Source organism: Coregonus clupeaformis, chromosome 21 (genome assembly GCF_020615455.1).
Source record: "Coregonus clupeaformis isolate EN_2021a chromosome 21, ASM2061545v1, whole genome shotgun sequence".
Taxonomy (NCBI): domain Eukaryota; kingdom Metazoa; phylum Chordata; class Actinopteri; order Salmoniformes; family Salmonidae; genus Coregonus; species Coregonus clupeaformis.
This window is the reverse complement of record NC_059212.1, coordinates 28,400,930-28,417,902: the sequence shown is the minus strand read 5'-3', so window position 1 is coordinate 28,417,902 and position 16,973 is coordinate 28,400,930. Positions and strand designations below refer to the sequence as shown.

At 43.0% G+C, this 16,973-nt stretch overlaps 1 protein-coding gene across 1 annotated transcript in view; it reads right to left on the bottom strand.

The window, feature by feature from the left end:
* The window catches only part of LOC121535178 (receptor-type tyrosine-protein phosphatase N2-like), a 154,528-nt gene that overhangs the window by 16,807 nt on the left and 120,748 nt on the right, over positions 1–16,973 (bottom strand). The window contains exons 15-18 of the mRNA XM_041841970.1: positions 15,927–16,139; positions 7,845–8,051; positions 3,438–3,585; positions 1,291–1,364 (exon numbers count right to left, since the gene is read on the bottom strand). Of these exons, the coding sequence (XP_041697904.1) occupies positions 1,291–1,364; positions 3,438–3,585; positions 7,845–8,051; positions 15,927–16,139 (642 nt within the window). The remainder of the gene's footprint in view (positions 1–1,290; positions 1,365–3,437; positions 3,586–7,844; positions 8,052–15,926; positions 16,140–16,973) is intronic.

The window sequence follows — 16,973 nt, the reverse complement described above, 5'->3', positions numbered from 1 at the left end:
GATACGCTCAGTTACTGAATTCAATTGGTTCTTATTTCCCTCACTCTCTTACAAATATTTGGTCCTTGGACATTCACAGTTGAGTTACAGAACACTATTTTGCTTAAAACATAATTTTTTTACGCTTAAGCGGGTGTAAAATACTGTATTTAGGCCTATACGCTGGATGTCGTTTTCCAACAGGAAAAGTTCAAATAGCTGGAGTGGGTCTTTAAACATCTGATGGAGCCATTAGAAAATGCACTGGTAGAAAGAATAGAAAGAAATGCTTCAGTCCTCTTCCTAATTTACTTCTTACTGTGTTTATTTGCTTGTTTATGCTGTGTACTGCAATTCAGCTTTTAGCTGCCAATGTGTAGGCTTACATGTAATCAACTAAACCTGAATATAGTGTACATTGAGTGTACAAAACATTGACATAGACTGACCAGGTGAATCCAGGTGAAACCTATGATCCCTTATTAATGTCACTTGTTAAATCCACTTCAATCAGTGTAGATGAAGGGGAGGAGACAGATAAAGAAGGATTTTAAAGCCTTGAGACAATTGAGACATGGATTGTGTATGTGTGCCATTCAGAGGGTGAACGGGCAAGACAAAAGACTGAAGTGCCTTTGAATGGGGTTTGGTAGTAGGTACCAGGCGCACCTGTCAAGAACTGCAACGCTGCTGGATTTTTCATGCTCAACAGCTTCCCGTGTGTATCAAGAATGGGCCACACCCAAAGGACATCCAGTCCACATGACACAATTGTGGGAAGCATTGGAGTCAACATGAGCTGTGGAACGCTTTCGACACCTTGTAGAGTCCACGCCCCAACGAAATGAGGCTGTTCTGAGGGGAAAAGGGGGTGCAACTCTGGAAGGTGTTCCTAATGTTTTGTACACTCAGTGTGTATAGGCAACATCAAAACACAAAAAAACTGAACTGCATAGCTGTGCCAAACAGTAAACAGTAACACATACACCAACATTAGCATAATTCAAGGTCAATAATAGTAATATCTCAGTTCTTCACACATCAACCGTGCTTTCAATAATGAATAGGGTGAACCATTCATAGTACCCTTTCCCAAACTTTCCCCATGTGAATATTCACACTTGCAAATGAATATTCAATGCATGAAACACAGTGTGTATAAGCAATACAATGTATCTTACTAAAGCTAAGCAACCGATGCATCAAATATTATATTGTAAAGCACTGCTTTGCTTTTGTTCGTTCTAAATCCCTGTGGCGCTGTCAGTACAGTACGCAACACCATCAGTGTAAAGCAGAAAATATACTTACAATTGGGCTGGCATTGACGTAATCTGAACTGCCTTGGCTGTTTTCAACCTTCAAAATTATTCTTGAGTGATCATCTGAAATATAAATGGAGGAATTATTGCACCAACTCAACCACCTCTACAAGGAGTCAGCACCCCACCCGGCCTGCCTGCAGTGTGTTTCAAGTACTGGAATACTCAAATACTCAAAACACCCTCAAACATAACATTTAGCCTATCACTTAAACCTAAAAGAAACCTGCTCCATATATCATATAAAATTGTCTCAGATGGGTGCAATTGACAGTAACATGATACAGTGGGGAAAAAAAGTATTTAGTCAGCCACCAATTGTGCAAGTTCTCCCACTTAAAAAGATGAGAGAGGCCTGTAATTTTCATCATAGGTACACGTCAACTATGACAGACAAAATGAGGAAAGAAAATCCAGAAAATCACATTGTAGGATTTTTTATGAATTTATTGGCAAATTATGGTGGAAAATAAGTATTTGGTCAATAACAAAAGTTTCTCAATACTTTGTTATATACTCTTTGTTGGCAATGACACAGGTCAAACGTTTTCTGTAAGTCTTCACAAGGTTTTCACACACTGTTGCTGGTATTTTGGCCCATTCCTCCATGCAGATCTCCTCTAGAGCAGTGATGTTTTGGGGCTGTCGCTGGGCAACACGGACTTTCAACTCCCTCCAAAGATTTTCTATGGGGTTGAGATCTGGAGACTGGCTAGGCCACTCCAGGATCTTGAAATGCTTCTAACGAAGCCACTCCTTCGTTGCCCGGGCGGTGTGTTTGGGATGATTGTCATGCTGAAAGACCCAGCCACATTTCATGTTCAATGCCCTTGCTGATGGAAGGAGGTTTTCACTCAAAATCTCACGATACATGGCCCCATTCATTCTTTCCTTTACACGGATCAGTCGTCCTGGTCCCTTTCCACCCCCATGCTTCACAGTAGGTATGGTGTTCTTTGGATGCAACTCAGCATTCTTTGTCCTCCAAACACGACGAGTTGAGTTTTTACCAAAAAGTTATATTTTGGTTTCATCTGACCATATGACATTCTCCCAATCCCCTTCTGGATCATCCAAATGCACTCTAGCAAACTTCAGACGGGCCTGGACATGTACTGGCTTAAGCAGGGGGACACGTCTTGCACTGCAGGATTTGAGTCCCTGGCGGCGTAGTGTGTTACTGATGGTAGGCTTTGTTACTTTGGTCCCAGCTCTCTGCAGGTCATTCACTAGGTCCCGCCGTGTGGTTCTGGGATTTTTGCTCACCGTTCTTGTGATCATTTTGACCCCACGGGGTGAGATCTTGCGTGGAGCCCCAGATCGAGGGAGATTATCAGTGGTCTTGTATGTCTTCCATTTCCTAATAATTGCTCCCACAGTTGATTTCTTCAAACCAAGCTGCTTACCTATTGCAGATTCAGTCTTCCCAGCCTGGTGCAGGTCTACAATTTTGTTTCTGGTGTCCTTTGACAGCTCTTTGGTCTTGGCCATAGTGGAGTTTGGAGTGTGACTGTTTGAGGTTGTGGACAGGTGTCTTTTATACTGATAACAAGTTCAAACAGGTGCCATTAATACAGGTAACGAGTGGAGGACAGAGGAGCCTCTTAAAGAAGAAGTTACAGGTCTGTGAGAGCCAGAAATCTTGCTTGTTTGTAGGTGACCAAATACTTATTTTCCACCATAATTTGCAAATACATTAATTAAAAATCCTACAATGTGATTTTCTGGATTTTTTCTCCTCATTTTGTCTGTCATAGTTGACGTGTACCTATGATGAAAATTACAGGCCTCTCTCATCTTTTTAAGTGGGAGAACTTGCACAATTGGTGGCTGACTAAATATTTTTTTCCCCCACTGTATCTAACAGCATTTAAAGACAGTATTTTATCTCAGAGGTCAGTTACCTATAATGCAGGGACAAATCAAAGTGCAAGACGAAGGTAAAGGTCTCTTAGATCAGGGTATAGAGAACAGGAGAACTTACAGGCCTCATGTATAATGTACTGCTATGAGCATGGGTTGAAATCCCATTCACTGCTCTTTCAGCACACTCTGTTCTACGTTTCCGCTCTATCCAATAAACATGGAAGGATTGGGACTGCCCCACTCCTTTAAAAGAAGACAAAAATAACTTACAGGCCACCACAGCATTGGAGCGGTTCTTCTTAATGTTCCCGGCCCCCAGGCCTGTAGTGGAGGCGTTGGGCTCAGCCTGGTACGCACACAGAGCCTCCCACTCCTTCTCCAGACGATTTTTGTTTTTCAGGTGGTCCTCCATGTAAGACTAGGGAGGAAAGAGAATATATGGATTCAATATGGATTAAATAACTATAGTTGTACCCATCTTGTTTATCAGTTGGTGTGTATTCCTCCTCAATGTAAAACTAGGGAGGTAAGATAAGATTAATTTTTCATTTTGGCTTAATTTAAGTCAATAACGACCTGACCAAGAAGGAGTAATGAAAAGCAAGATGTGGATACAATAAGGAGACTTGAAAAATAGTATTCTTAATTCAGCAGGAGCAAAGATGAACCAGTAGCATTTTATTGTAGACATTATATGAATAATATTGCAAATGTTTTGTGGCATTTGATTCCTAGTGTCTTTATTAGAGGAGAAGTGAGCTCATAACCCATTTTATTACAAACTCATCTTTATTTATGGTCTCTACGTGGTCATAGTCATAGTCAGGAACAGGAATAGTTCCCTCTAAATGACAAGCCATTCAACCAAGACCATTACCTCCCCTATTGTATTCATAATTAAGTCAGGAGCACTGACATTGATTAACTGCCGCTAATGAGATTGTCAAAGCTAAATGTGAAACATAGAATGTTTTAGCACTGGGGCCATCAGGGTAGACTAGCTGTTGTTCCTCTCTGTTGGTAGAGGACATTTTGGCTGAGATGGTTGTTGGACATCATTGATGATACAGGGTTAATACACAAACAGGTATCTAACAATCACCAGGAATATCTCTTTAACACAAAATAAAATAGCTTCTTAAAAGGACTCATAGGCTACGTCCCAAATGGCACCCTATTCCCTATGTAGTACACTACTACCATACTACCCATAGGGATCTGGTCAAAACAAAAGTAGTGCACTATATAAGGAACAGGGTGCCATTTGAGACAGTCCTAATGTAATTATATTAATAACATAAGATTACAATGGGGAGGACATCATCTGGATTCATGGTAAGTACTCAGATAGACTTAATGGACTTTCTCCTAACAGGATATATGGGGTATTTGTTGAAATAGAATCTGTCCTGGGCAGATATCTTATCTGCGTCCCAAATAGTGCACCTTATAGTGTTAGGGAATAAGGTGCCATTTGGGACGCACTCTTGACTGGCTCCTCCTCACTATGATTGAAAAAGTGAAGCTCCTTAATAAAGCATACAGGGATGATCAGCACTAGGTTCACCACACACACACACACACATACACACATACACACACACACACACACACACACACACACACTCAAACACACAATTTAACAATGCTACTTTAATCCCTGCCCACGCTATCCCAGTACGTCCTGGCCTCCATATCATATCAATACTTATTACAGTATGTGCTGACACACTGAACACAGTCTGGGAAACAGGCTCAATATTTTAGCAGGGCATGAATCCATGACCCTTCCTTGATTTAGCCCCTTATCAAATAGCACCTTCATTCTGCACTGTTACCCTACCCGGATAACCTCACCCCCCTCCACCTCTACCCCTCCATCCCCTACCCCTCCACCAGCCCTCCCAGGGCATCAGAGAGCCACACTCTCCTCTGCGCTAATGCCAGAGTAATGGGGTTTTGTACTGTGTAAAGGGATTATTGCAATCCAATCAGGAGGTGCTGAGATCACCATGTGTCAGGCAAACACTGGCTAATCCCCTTACTGCTGGGTTTACAGCTGCCAAAAGGTGCTCAATAAAATCAGAATGAAATTACGCTCGATGAGGAGCTAGCGCTCAGCTCAGAGCTGTCGATGATGTCATGGCAGGGCTAGAGCCTCTTAATGAACTAGACTAGAGCACCTGGGTGAGAGAATGACATGTGCACATAGGAGCTGTTTGGTTTTACACTGATTGGATGTGTCACAAATGGCACCCTATTGCCATCAAAAGGAGTGCACTATATAGGGAATAGGGTGCCATTTGGGACGTAGAATGGAGATGCCAGGAAAGGAAAGGGAACAACTGCAGCTTACACACTACAGTGAGGAAGCTGCAGCATCACATGAAGCTAAAAACACCGTTATAATAAGGCCAATTTTCTTTATACTGGATTAAGCTCATATGGGCTGTGTCCCAAATAGCACCCTATTCCCTATATAGTGTACTACTTTTGAACAGGGCCCATCAAAAGGAGTGCATTATAAAGGGAATAGGATGCCATTTGGGACGCAACCATGGAATAGGGGGTATCATGGAAGATTAAGACCTTTTACTCCTGAACATATTGTGCTTTCCAACATAAATGCTCCCGATAGGCTTTTCCTCCAACACTGTCCTGTATTAAAGTGATTAAACAACATATTTCTTCATATTTGACAAGCACATTGTGCCTGCAAAATGGTGGTGTATATCAACACTCCAAATTACACCACACGCCCACACGGTAACATACTCAGCTATCTTCTAAATAACTTCCCACTCGGCAGCTTCGCAAACCCCTAATCTCTATAGACTCCACGCAGTATAATCTATAACAATTACTGGGCCAGCAACAAAAGACAAGATAATATGCTTTATATATGGAGTATGTTCATCCGCTTAAGACACAGCCAAGTCTCTGTATGAAGTCAGATTCTGAACAAGTCACATGGGACAAAGTAATACATTAACATAGATAAGATGGTGCAAGGCAATTCTCTAATTCAAATCAGTCGGGGATCATGATGGAGTGGGATTTGCAGAATTACAGAAGGCAATTACTTTGGGGGAATAAACCTAGTAAGCAATCATGTTTTTTTCTGAACCCCACAATATGAATCGCTCTACAATGTACTGTAGTGTAAGTGTGAACCTTGTACTGTTAGTACTGATGACATGTTTGTCTCTCTGCCCGGCCTGTGATAACTCAATATGAGCTCTCCTCAGATGTTTGTTCAGGCCTGACTCTGGTCATAGGAAACTACTCAGAACATTTACTGTGGCTAGATGAACAGTCACTTTTCAGAAAGAGCCTAGAACACAGGAAAAGAACAGAAGAGGGAAACATCAGCATTACTCAATCAAAAAGTTGGCATTATTTTACTGGCAGATGGATCACAGTAACAGTTGTTGTTATTGTTGTTGTTGTTGCTGAGAAAAGAAGAGAGGAGAGAGAGGGGAGAGAAGAAAGGAAAGTTGAAGGAGAAGAGTGAGGAGAGATGAGAAGAGAGAGATGAGAAGAGAGAGGGGGTAGGAGAGAAGAGAGAGATCATAGGAAAGTGGGAGGAGGAGAGAGAGAAGAGAGGAGAAGGGGAGATTTATGGCAGAAGAAGAGAGAGGAGTAGGAGCGTGCCCCTGGACCTCCCCCTGTCTCATGCAGATTGTAATGAAGCAGGGCATTCAGGATGATGGGGGGGCGGGGGCACAGCCGGGGGTGGGAGGGCGGGAAGCGTGGCTCACGCTTCATGGGTAATTTCCTTTCACTTCCCTGGCCTGGCTTCTCTCCAATATATACCAACCAAACATAGCCCCAGTCTCATGAACACTGAACAGTCTCTCTCCAATGACGGCCTTGTGGCTTACTTCATTCTCATATTTCAACTGCTGCACGTGGGAGGAAGGGACAAACAATTTGGCCAATCTGTTGAAAATGGGCTCAGTTGAGTAGCAGCACACGTTACTATCTGCTGCCAGGGAGCTGTCCAAGGGACTGAAGCTCACAGAGCTTTCTCACGTTACACTGCTGCTCCACTCAGAGGGCTGACAGGTGTGTGTGTGTGTGCGCACGTGCGTGTCTGTGTGTCTCATATATTCCCGGTGTAAATCTCAGGGGCAATTAAGAGCTTCATGCCTATTGAAAACATCCCAGGGCCCTTCTATCACATATTGTGAGGAGCGTGTAATGCTTGTAGATAGAGCTATGTGAAGAACAGATATACACTGCAATTACAATGGTAGACAGAGTTATTCAGAATCAATGAACATTTGAATATGTGGGAAGAGAAGACATGTGGAAGAAGCCTGCTCATAGAAATGTGGGTGTAATGAGATGAATAGAAACAAAGAGAGAGCGAGAGAGAGAGAGAGAGAGAGACAGTGACACAGAGAGAGCGAGAGAGAGAGAGAGAGAGAGAGAGACAGTGACAGAGAGAGAGAGAGAGAGAGAGAGAGAGAGAGAGAGAGAGAGAGAGAGAGAGAGAGAGAGAGAGAGAGAGACAGTGACAGAGAGAGAGAGCGAGAGAGAGACAGTGACAGAGAGAGAGCGAGAGAGAGAGAGAGAGAGAGAGATGGAATAAGAAAGACAGATGGAGAGAGGTAGAGAGAGAGAGACAGGCAGACAGTGATAGGGCGAGTCAGTAGTGGTACGGGTGTTTACCAGGATCATGTGTCCAGTGGAGATGTCCATGTTGGAGTGGACAGGTTCTTCAGACCAGGAGGAGGTGGAGCTTCGTGCCGAGGGGCTGACGATGGACCCCCCGTCGCTGAACTGGGACGACACACTGTTGATCCGCGACGACACACTGTGCATCGGCTCTGGACGCTCCGCCGGCGGCTTGACCGACATCCGCTGACGACACAGTTCCTAGGAGAGGAAGGAGGGACATGGGAAGTTACAAAGTTAACTCACGAATATGCTATTCCGTTCTTTTGAAATACATGTTATTTTATTTATTTGTTTTTGTATTTTACCCCCTTTTTCTCCCCAATTTCATGATATCCAATTGTGATCTTGTCTCATTGCTGCAACTCCCCAACGGGCTCGGGAGAGGCGAAGGTCGAGTCATGCGTCCTCCGAAACGTGACCCGCCAAAACGCCCTCCTTAACACCCACGCGCTTAACCCGGAAGCCAGCCGCACCAATGTGTCGGAGGAGTTAGAGCGCGATGAGCCAAGTAAAGCCCCCCGGCCAAACCCTCCCCTAACCCGGACGACGCTGGGCCAATTGTGCGCCACCCAATGGTACTCCCGGTCACGACCGGTTGTGACACAGCCTGGGATCGAACCCGGGTCTGTAGTGACGCCTCAAGCACTGCGATGCAGTGCCTTAAACCGCTGCGACACTCGAGAGGCCCAAAATTCATGTTTTTCATATGCTAATGTTTCTTAAGACCTGCCTTTACAAAACAATGGATTTTCTTTTGTTTTCTGATGGTATACATTAAATTGATTATTATTAGGCTGTTTAAATGGCATCATATAGGCTGTTCTAGTGTTACTGACCATCTCCAAGGAAACGGCAGCCGTCACTAACGTTATGTCACTGTTATACACTACCTCTGGGAGTGCACATTCACAACCAATGGGGCATTGACTGCTGTAATATAATATTTGATAATGCGCACATTAACATTTACAGTTTGCATACTATCAGCATCAGCGTACATGATGTTGGCGGCTTGGTGCACCTGAGAAATACAAAAGCCCTTCTGTAGCGTAATTGTAGTATTTTGTATTCCAGCATGGGTTCAACCTGCTATTTAAGTAATATTTAAATATTATTAGAGAAATATTTAAGGAATACTGAAATAGTTATAACATTTACTCCAAGACAATGAGTTCAAATTATAAGGATATCTATTGGGGAGCAGTGATCTAATGCAGCTGGTGATATAGCCTAGCTAATGTCAGAGGACGTCTAGCTACACATGCTCCATTCATTAGGAGAGCGATAATAATGATTAACACTGGCTGTGAGTGACAACACAAGCAATTTCATTACAGTTGATATCTTATCTCACTATTTATCCTTATTATCCCTGTGACATTGATCCATTGGCTGTCTGAGCCATAATCATGGCAATTAGGTCTGTCTTTGTTTTACCAGCATCCATTCCCTCAGTACCATTAACTGGAAAGAGTATATGGTGTGCTTACACTCTGCTTCAGTTTAAGCACACAAAATATCTGCAACGTTATAGAAAAATACAGGAATCCAGCTAGTCATATTTCCAATCTATTAACATGCTATAAGGCTAGTAGCTTATAACCACTCAATTCTACAAAATCTGTCTGTCTGTCTGTCTGTCAACATGCCTGTCAGTCAGTCAGTCAGTCGTCAGTCAGTCAGTCAGTCAGTCAGTCAGTCAGTCAGTCAGTCTGTCTGTCTGTCTGTCTGTCTGTCTGTCTGTCTTTCCCAGCAGCCACCATGGAGGGCCTGCCTCCCCTCTCCCCCATCCCCCTGCTACAGCCCCATTCCAGACAGTCCCACCATTACTGTAGGCTCTAACATTCACATTAAAACAACTCTACATGGTGAACTTTGAGGTTACCGCAATCAGTCCTAATAAAAAAGGTCCCATATGAAAATGCCCTCCCCTGAGATATTCAATTAGCTGCCCGCAAAAAGCCCAAATGAAACAGACGAGGAGGAAAAAGGAAAAACGTTCCACCAAGGTCGGGTTTAAATTAAATAAGACCTATTTACAGCTTTAGTATGGCACTGCCCAGGCCAAGGAGAAATGAACACGGCTGCGTCCCAAATAGCATCATATTCCCTATATAGTGTATTACGTATTTTTTTCATAGCCTGGTCAAAAGTAGTGCACTATATAGGGAATAGGGTGCCATTTGGGATGCTACCCTGGTGTCAGTCTGTTTATACTGTATATGGTTGATCTCCATGTTATATTGCAGGATATGGAGAAATTCTGAAAACAAAAACCCTGCATTGATAGATAAATCTGTTCTCCGATGTGTGAGCCTGAGACAGACGTTGGAACAGTTGTCAGATGTTGCATTATTCATTCCTTCAATTGATGTTTGAAAACAAGCTATGGATGTGTTATCTTATATTTCTCACAGAAAAATCTGGAATTGAACACATATTTTATGTTAAAGCTTACCTTGTAAGAATTAAGAAAAAAATGGATTAGATAATGGAAATGTATTCCAATGCGTTTGGTTCAGATGATACGGAAAGCACTAGCTATCTCACAAAAGAAAGTCTGGCCTGACATAAATAATAACATTATCTTCTATTTCATTTTATTTCAAAAACACAGACAGAAAGACACAAGAGGCCTATGAGTCAATTGTCTCTCTCATGGTCTATGTTCCAAATGGCACCCTATTCCCATAGGGCTCTGGTCAAAAGCAGTGCACTAAATAGGGAATGGGGTACCATTTGGGAAGCAACCATATACCACCCTGGGCAGTGGGAGTGTCTGTGAAGACTGGCCAGTGTGGGCGAGCTTCTGATCTTGGTTAACCCAGAACTAAATGCTTGTGTAATTGGTCAGAAGCTCGATTAAGTTCTGGGTCCATACGTGTTAAGAGAAGAGATAGAACGAGGAACGGAACCGGAATGAAGAGCTCCACCCTCTCTCTTTGCAAGTTACAGGCAAGTCTTTGGGCCAAATGTCCCCTCCCATACTGAAGTTTGAAAGATGCTAACATCTGTGAAATCGTGATTTGTCTAAATAACCAGTGATGAAAATCCCAAGCCCCGGAACTAATGCTGCTCGTGATCTCACGCATCCCTTTGTATCATGACAGATCTACGTTACCATTTATGTTTACGTAGTCTGTCACTGAGAGATTAGCGAGCCTCCAACACCAGTCTATGGTTCCATCTCAAATGGCACCCCATTCCCTATATAGTGTACTACACTGTAAAAAGTTGGATGGCACTGTTGTTCAATTGAAGTGCTTTTACTGATTGGCTTGATCAAAAAATACACTTTGGTTCATTCAACCTATTCTATAAAAAAATAAAATGATAATTTGACCAATCAATGTGTTTTTTTTTCAATTGAATAAAAGCTTCTTAATTGCTTTCAACGCCTCATTAGCATTGCATAGACGGGTGGGTTGTTTAGCAACAAAACCGATGCGTGCACAACTTTGGCGGCAAAACAGACAGGGTTGTAAACTATATTTAGTCACCAAATGTTTATTGAAAACATTTAAAAAATTGCACAATACATCAATACAGTTGTTGATTAGCTAGCTTAGTGAATTTTATATATTAGCATAGCCGTGACATCAGTCAAAACACCTCAAAACAAGACATGGTATCAAGAACAAGACACAACTAACTGAAACAAACCACCTACGATTCCCCACATGGCCTTCTGCCTCTGCAATGCGCACACATAATTTTTGTGACATTGTCAGGCAACCCGTCTATAGCGGTGTGGGAAATGTAGCGGTGGCAGCCTATTAAAATATTTGGAGGCGTGGCTTAATGGGGCCGTGGCTTTTCGTTTGTGCTTTTTTGACACCCGTGAAAGTAAATGTCATTCCAGTTAATGTGTTCTGTTGTATTAATTTTACAAGGTTAAGCTTGTATACTGACAGTTATGAAACTATAATGGTTCTTGCATGCGTGCATGTGATACGAAAGAGCCTGTTAGATCTCCAATATTGGGGCCAATATATCTAAAGGTGTTATGTAAAGATTGTGCTTGGAGTCATTCTTTCATGACTTTTAACCAACTTAATTTCTTGATTTACAGGGAATTGGTTTAATTGCTTTAGAAATGTGTGAATTTGAAAGTGAAAAATCTACTTGGAACAAGATTAAACAATAGCAAGGCTACAACAGCACAGGGTGCCTGTGTTTGCATGCCCTCCAACAAATGTAGGGGCCTTTCTCACCGCTTTGCCCATGTTCTAAAACAACCAAAGGCCCTCTGACTCAATATGGTGGATAGAGAGAGAGAGAGAGAGAGAGAGAGAGAGAGAGAGAGAGAGAGAGAGAGAGTAGGAGAGAGAGTGGGAGAGAGAGAGAGGGGGGGGAGAGAGAGGAAACAGATTGAGCGAGTGAGAGAGAGAGAGAAAGAGAGGGAGAGAGAGAGAAAGAGAGAGAGGAAACAGATTGAGCGAGTGTGCTAAAACAACCAAAGGCCCTCTGACTCAATATGGTGGATAGAGAGAGAGAGAGAGAGAGAGAGAGAGAGAGAGAGAGAGAGAGAGAGAGAGAGAGAGAGAGAGAGAGAGAGAGAGAGAGAGCGAGAGAGAGAGAGAGGAAACAGATTGAGCGAGAGAGTGAGAGAGAGAGAGAGAGAGAGAGCGAGAGAGCGAGAGAGAGAGAGAGGAAACAGATTGAGCGAGCGAGTGAGAGAGAGAGAGAGAGAGAGAGAGAGAGAGAGAGAGAGAGAGAGAGAGAGAGAGAGAGAGAGAGAGAGAGAGAGCTGGTCCTGGGGCTGAGTTCACAAACCTGTTCTACTAACACACTGAAGCCTCAGGACCTGAACATCCAATCAGTCAGAATAAACCAAATTACAACACAGTCAAAACAAAACTACATTGCTTATTGGGAAACACAAGCACAAGCACAAAGTAAAATGCAGTGCTATCTGGCCCTAAATCGACAGTACACCGTGGCAAACTATTTGACCATGGTTGCTGAACAAAACCTTAGAAAAACATTGACAAAGTACAGACTCAGTGAGCACAGCCTTGCCATTGAGAAGGGTAGACACAGGAAAACCTGGCTTCCTGTAGAGGAAAGGCTGTGCAACCACTGCACCACAGCAGAACCTGAGACAGAGCTGCATTTCCTGATAAAATGTAAAAAAAAAAATATATAAACCAATTAGAGAGTGTCATTTCCCCAAATTTGAAACCATTTTTCAAGGTTTCAAAGACCTCTCTGATGAGAATAGGCTACCCGTCCTGTTGGGGGAGGACGCAAAGAGCTGTGGGATGGCAGCGCACTACATTGCTGCCTGCCAGAAGATGAGGGACAGTGTCTGACAGACCAACCAACCAGCACATGTCCTCTTGTTATTGTTCAATGGTTATTTTGACCCATGGTCATTGTTGTTACTGCTGTCCCGTTGACAATATTGATTATTATTACATATTTTTAATTATGTTAATATTGTAAATATCCAAAGTAAGCTTTGGCAATATGTACATTGTTACGTCATGCCAATAAAGCGAATTGAACTGAATTGAATTGAGAAAGAGAGAAAGAGAGAAAGAGAGGGAGGGAGGGAGGGAGATAGAGAGACAGGGGTTGGCATAGAGTGGAGACAGAGAGATAGTGGTAAAGGAAGATAGAGATGGAGAGAGAGAGAGGGCGAGAGAGCGCAAGAGAAAGAAAGCGAGAGAGAGAGAGAGAGAGAGAGAGAGAGAGAGGGGGGGGCACTTTTTGGCATAGAGGGAAGACACAGAGAGCGAGAGGAAGAGAGATAGAAAGACAGGGGGGGCAAATGTTGGCAGAGAGAAGGAGAGAGGGAAAACTTAGAGTGAGAGGAGGCAGAGAGAGAGAGAGAGAGAGAGAGAGAGAGAGAGAGAGAGAGAGAGAGAGAGAGAGAGAGAGAGAGAGAGAGAGAGAGAGAGAGAGAGAGAGATGTGGAAGGCCAGGGAGGGATAACATAAGCCTCAGTAGACTGTTCAGCAGTATGGCAGGCAGTTCCCATGTCTCTCTTGGAAATCCAGGGGACTGGAGACTGACTGACAGAGAGATATCATCCATAGATACGGCAGGCAGCCTGTCAATCAAGCTTTTCTCTCCCAGTGTCAACCAGTTCAACATCATATTTTCATATCACAGGACAATATGGCTGACAACTTGGAGACACTGAGACCTAAGGCATAGAGATGTCTGTGATATACAGAAAGCTGGTAGGACACTGTGGGGGTACGTTATGTGTGAGCTGTGTGTGTTTGTGTGTGAGCTGTGTGTGTTTGTGTGTGTGTGTGTGTGTGTGTGTGTGTGTGTGTGTGTGTGTGTGTGTGTGTGTGTGTGTGTGTGTGTGTGTGTGTGTGTGTGTGTGTGTGTGTGTGTGTGTGTGTGACCATGGCCTCAGAGGCTCAGACAGACACACCCAGGGCCTGGGTCATTAGCATGCAGTGAGGCTGTGAGAATGTGAGTGTGACTCAGTGATGTGTGTGTATTACGGCCGTCAGACTGCCCGCTGCTACCCGTCTGCTTTAATTGCATGTAGCTTTAAAGAGTCACTGCTCCCTTGTGCTGGGCCAGCGCACACACACTCACCCACACACACAAACACACACAAACACACACACACACACACACAGGCGTGCATTCAGTTCAGTCAAGGGAATCCTTCTATATATCCTTAAGATGGATGCTACACAACATCTACAAGAGTATAGCATAGCAGCAAAGGGAGAATGAAAAATCATTGTATTGTAATTTCAGGTGCAGTATGTTAGTGAAATTACTTAATATCAAAATATGCAATATTTGCATTGGTTTTAGTTGCATGGCCAAGGTGGTAAATGCCTTAGGAAAAGCCACTGACTCTTAATCAAAGTGTGTAAAGGCCCAGTAAACATCCGTTAAGCGGAAATGTGCAGGAGCCCAGCAGTAAGTGGATCATGAAAAATATTTAAGACTAATAAAACCATCCAGCCACCCTGTTGGTCAATATGAAATACATCCCAAAAATGTCACAGTCAAATAAAATATATTTGAAAGTAGAATGAAACATTAAAGTCGAATACCCTACGCTAGTATTATTTGGATGTAGCTCAGTTGGTAGAGCATGGCGTTTCCCACGGGGGGCCAGTATGAAAATGTATGCACTCACTAACTGTAAGTTGCTCTGGATAAGAGCGTCTGCTAAATGACTAAAATGTAAAATGTAAATACAAATTAGAATGACTTGAGGACAGCACCTAAAGTACTGTAAAATGTAAGTACCATTTTAAAATCAATGCTCGCAGGACCACTCTCATTTAAAAAGATCAGGGAGAATGGTCAGTGGCAGAAATTGTAATCTAATTCTTTGCTTAAAAAGGCTTAATATTGGATTCTATAAATCGAATTTCACACCTGGACTTTCAGGCCGTAGGATAATTACACCTGTTAGAGAGGGGGAATTGAAATTACTACCAGCACAGACAGACAACGCCACCCGCAAACCTGTTGGGTTCATATCATTTTCCATTTTCCAAATTCCGAAACACTCAAAAAGGAATGGAAGAAACACATACTACTCTACAAATGAAAATGGTGGCACCTTAATTGGGGAGGATGGGCTATTGGTAATGGCTGGAGCAGAATAGGTGCAATGGTATCAAATACATCAAACACATGGTTTCCATGTGTTTGATGCCATTCCATTCGCTCCATTCCAGCCATTAGTCCCCTGTAGCTCAGTTGGTAGAGCATGGCGCTTGCAACGGCAGGGTTGTGGGTTCGTTTCCCACGGGGGGCCAGTATGAAAATGTATGCACTCACTAACTGTAAGTTGCTCTGGATAAGAGCGTCTGCTAAATGACTAAAATGTCATTAATATGAGCCGTCCTCCCCTCACCAGCCTCCTGTGAAGTGTACACAACATACACTCAAAACAATCTAACATACACTTGGATTTTCAGTTTTCATTACAAAAAAATAATCATGAAGTCATCTGTATTTTTTGGAGTGCGTCCCAAATGATCCCCTATTCCCTATATAGTGCACTACCTTTGACCAGGGCCATAGGGATAGGGTACCATTTATAGACTGACTGACGTCTGATATATATGCTCCTACTTGATAGGTGGACGTAGCATCGCTGCCTGTGTCTGTTCCCAGGTTGGTGAGCTTCTCTTTGAGCTTGTGGTGAGAGCGGTGTCGGAGGCAGTAGACCACGGTGGAGGCCAGGAGCACAGCCACGATACACAGGATAGACACCACTGTCAGGATCAGGAACTTGGTGGACTCGGCTGTGCTGTACTTGGTGGGAATCTGGTTGATCTGGCTTCTCTGTAGGAGAGAGGGGAGGGAAAGAGAGAGAGCGAGAGAGAGAGGAAGAGAGTGAGGGGGAGGGAGAGAGGGAGAGGAGGGAGAGAGAAGAGAGAGAAAGAGAGAGAGAGGGAGGGATGAGTGAGAAAGAGAGAGGGTGTGGGGGAGAAAGAGGGAGAGCGAGGGAGAGCGAGGTTTACACATGATATCATGGTGAGATTATGTTTTCAGACCACACATTTTCCTGATGCATTAGATACAATGAGCCAGTGATCTATAATTTTTAATGTTTTGGTTGGACATATTAAAGTATACATATAGATGTTGCAGATACAAATCTGATGTTTTTTGTTCCATCATCTGTGTGCAATAGTGCACGGAATACATCAACTCCCCAAAATGTAGATTATTAAGGAATATATTGAATAAAATAACATATATTTTGAATTCATTAACCCAACCACTGTTAGCTTCACCTGACACAATAGTTTTCCCGCTGTATTTTCCTATGACATCATTACAAACAGTAGGACATGTGACTAGTAGTCAATGACTTGTCGAGTACCTACAACCTGTCAAGCATTTAATCCACTGCCAAGGAAAATGTATCTAAAAGCAAACATTCGGATTCATTTAGCCTACTTAATTTTACAAAGTACATTGCTAGCAAGAAATCCCACTATATACACAGAGTGCTAAATTAAAACACAATTTAACCTATACCCAAGTAGGCTACATAGGAAAAAACACTACATGTACTAAAACATATTAAAGCAGGGAAATTCATTATGTTGTTCATTAAAAGCAGACTGTCTTACTGCTCCATGGAGTTAATTTCAGAGGCCAGTGATCTGG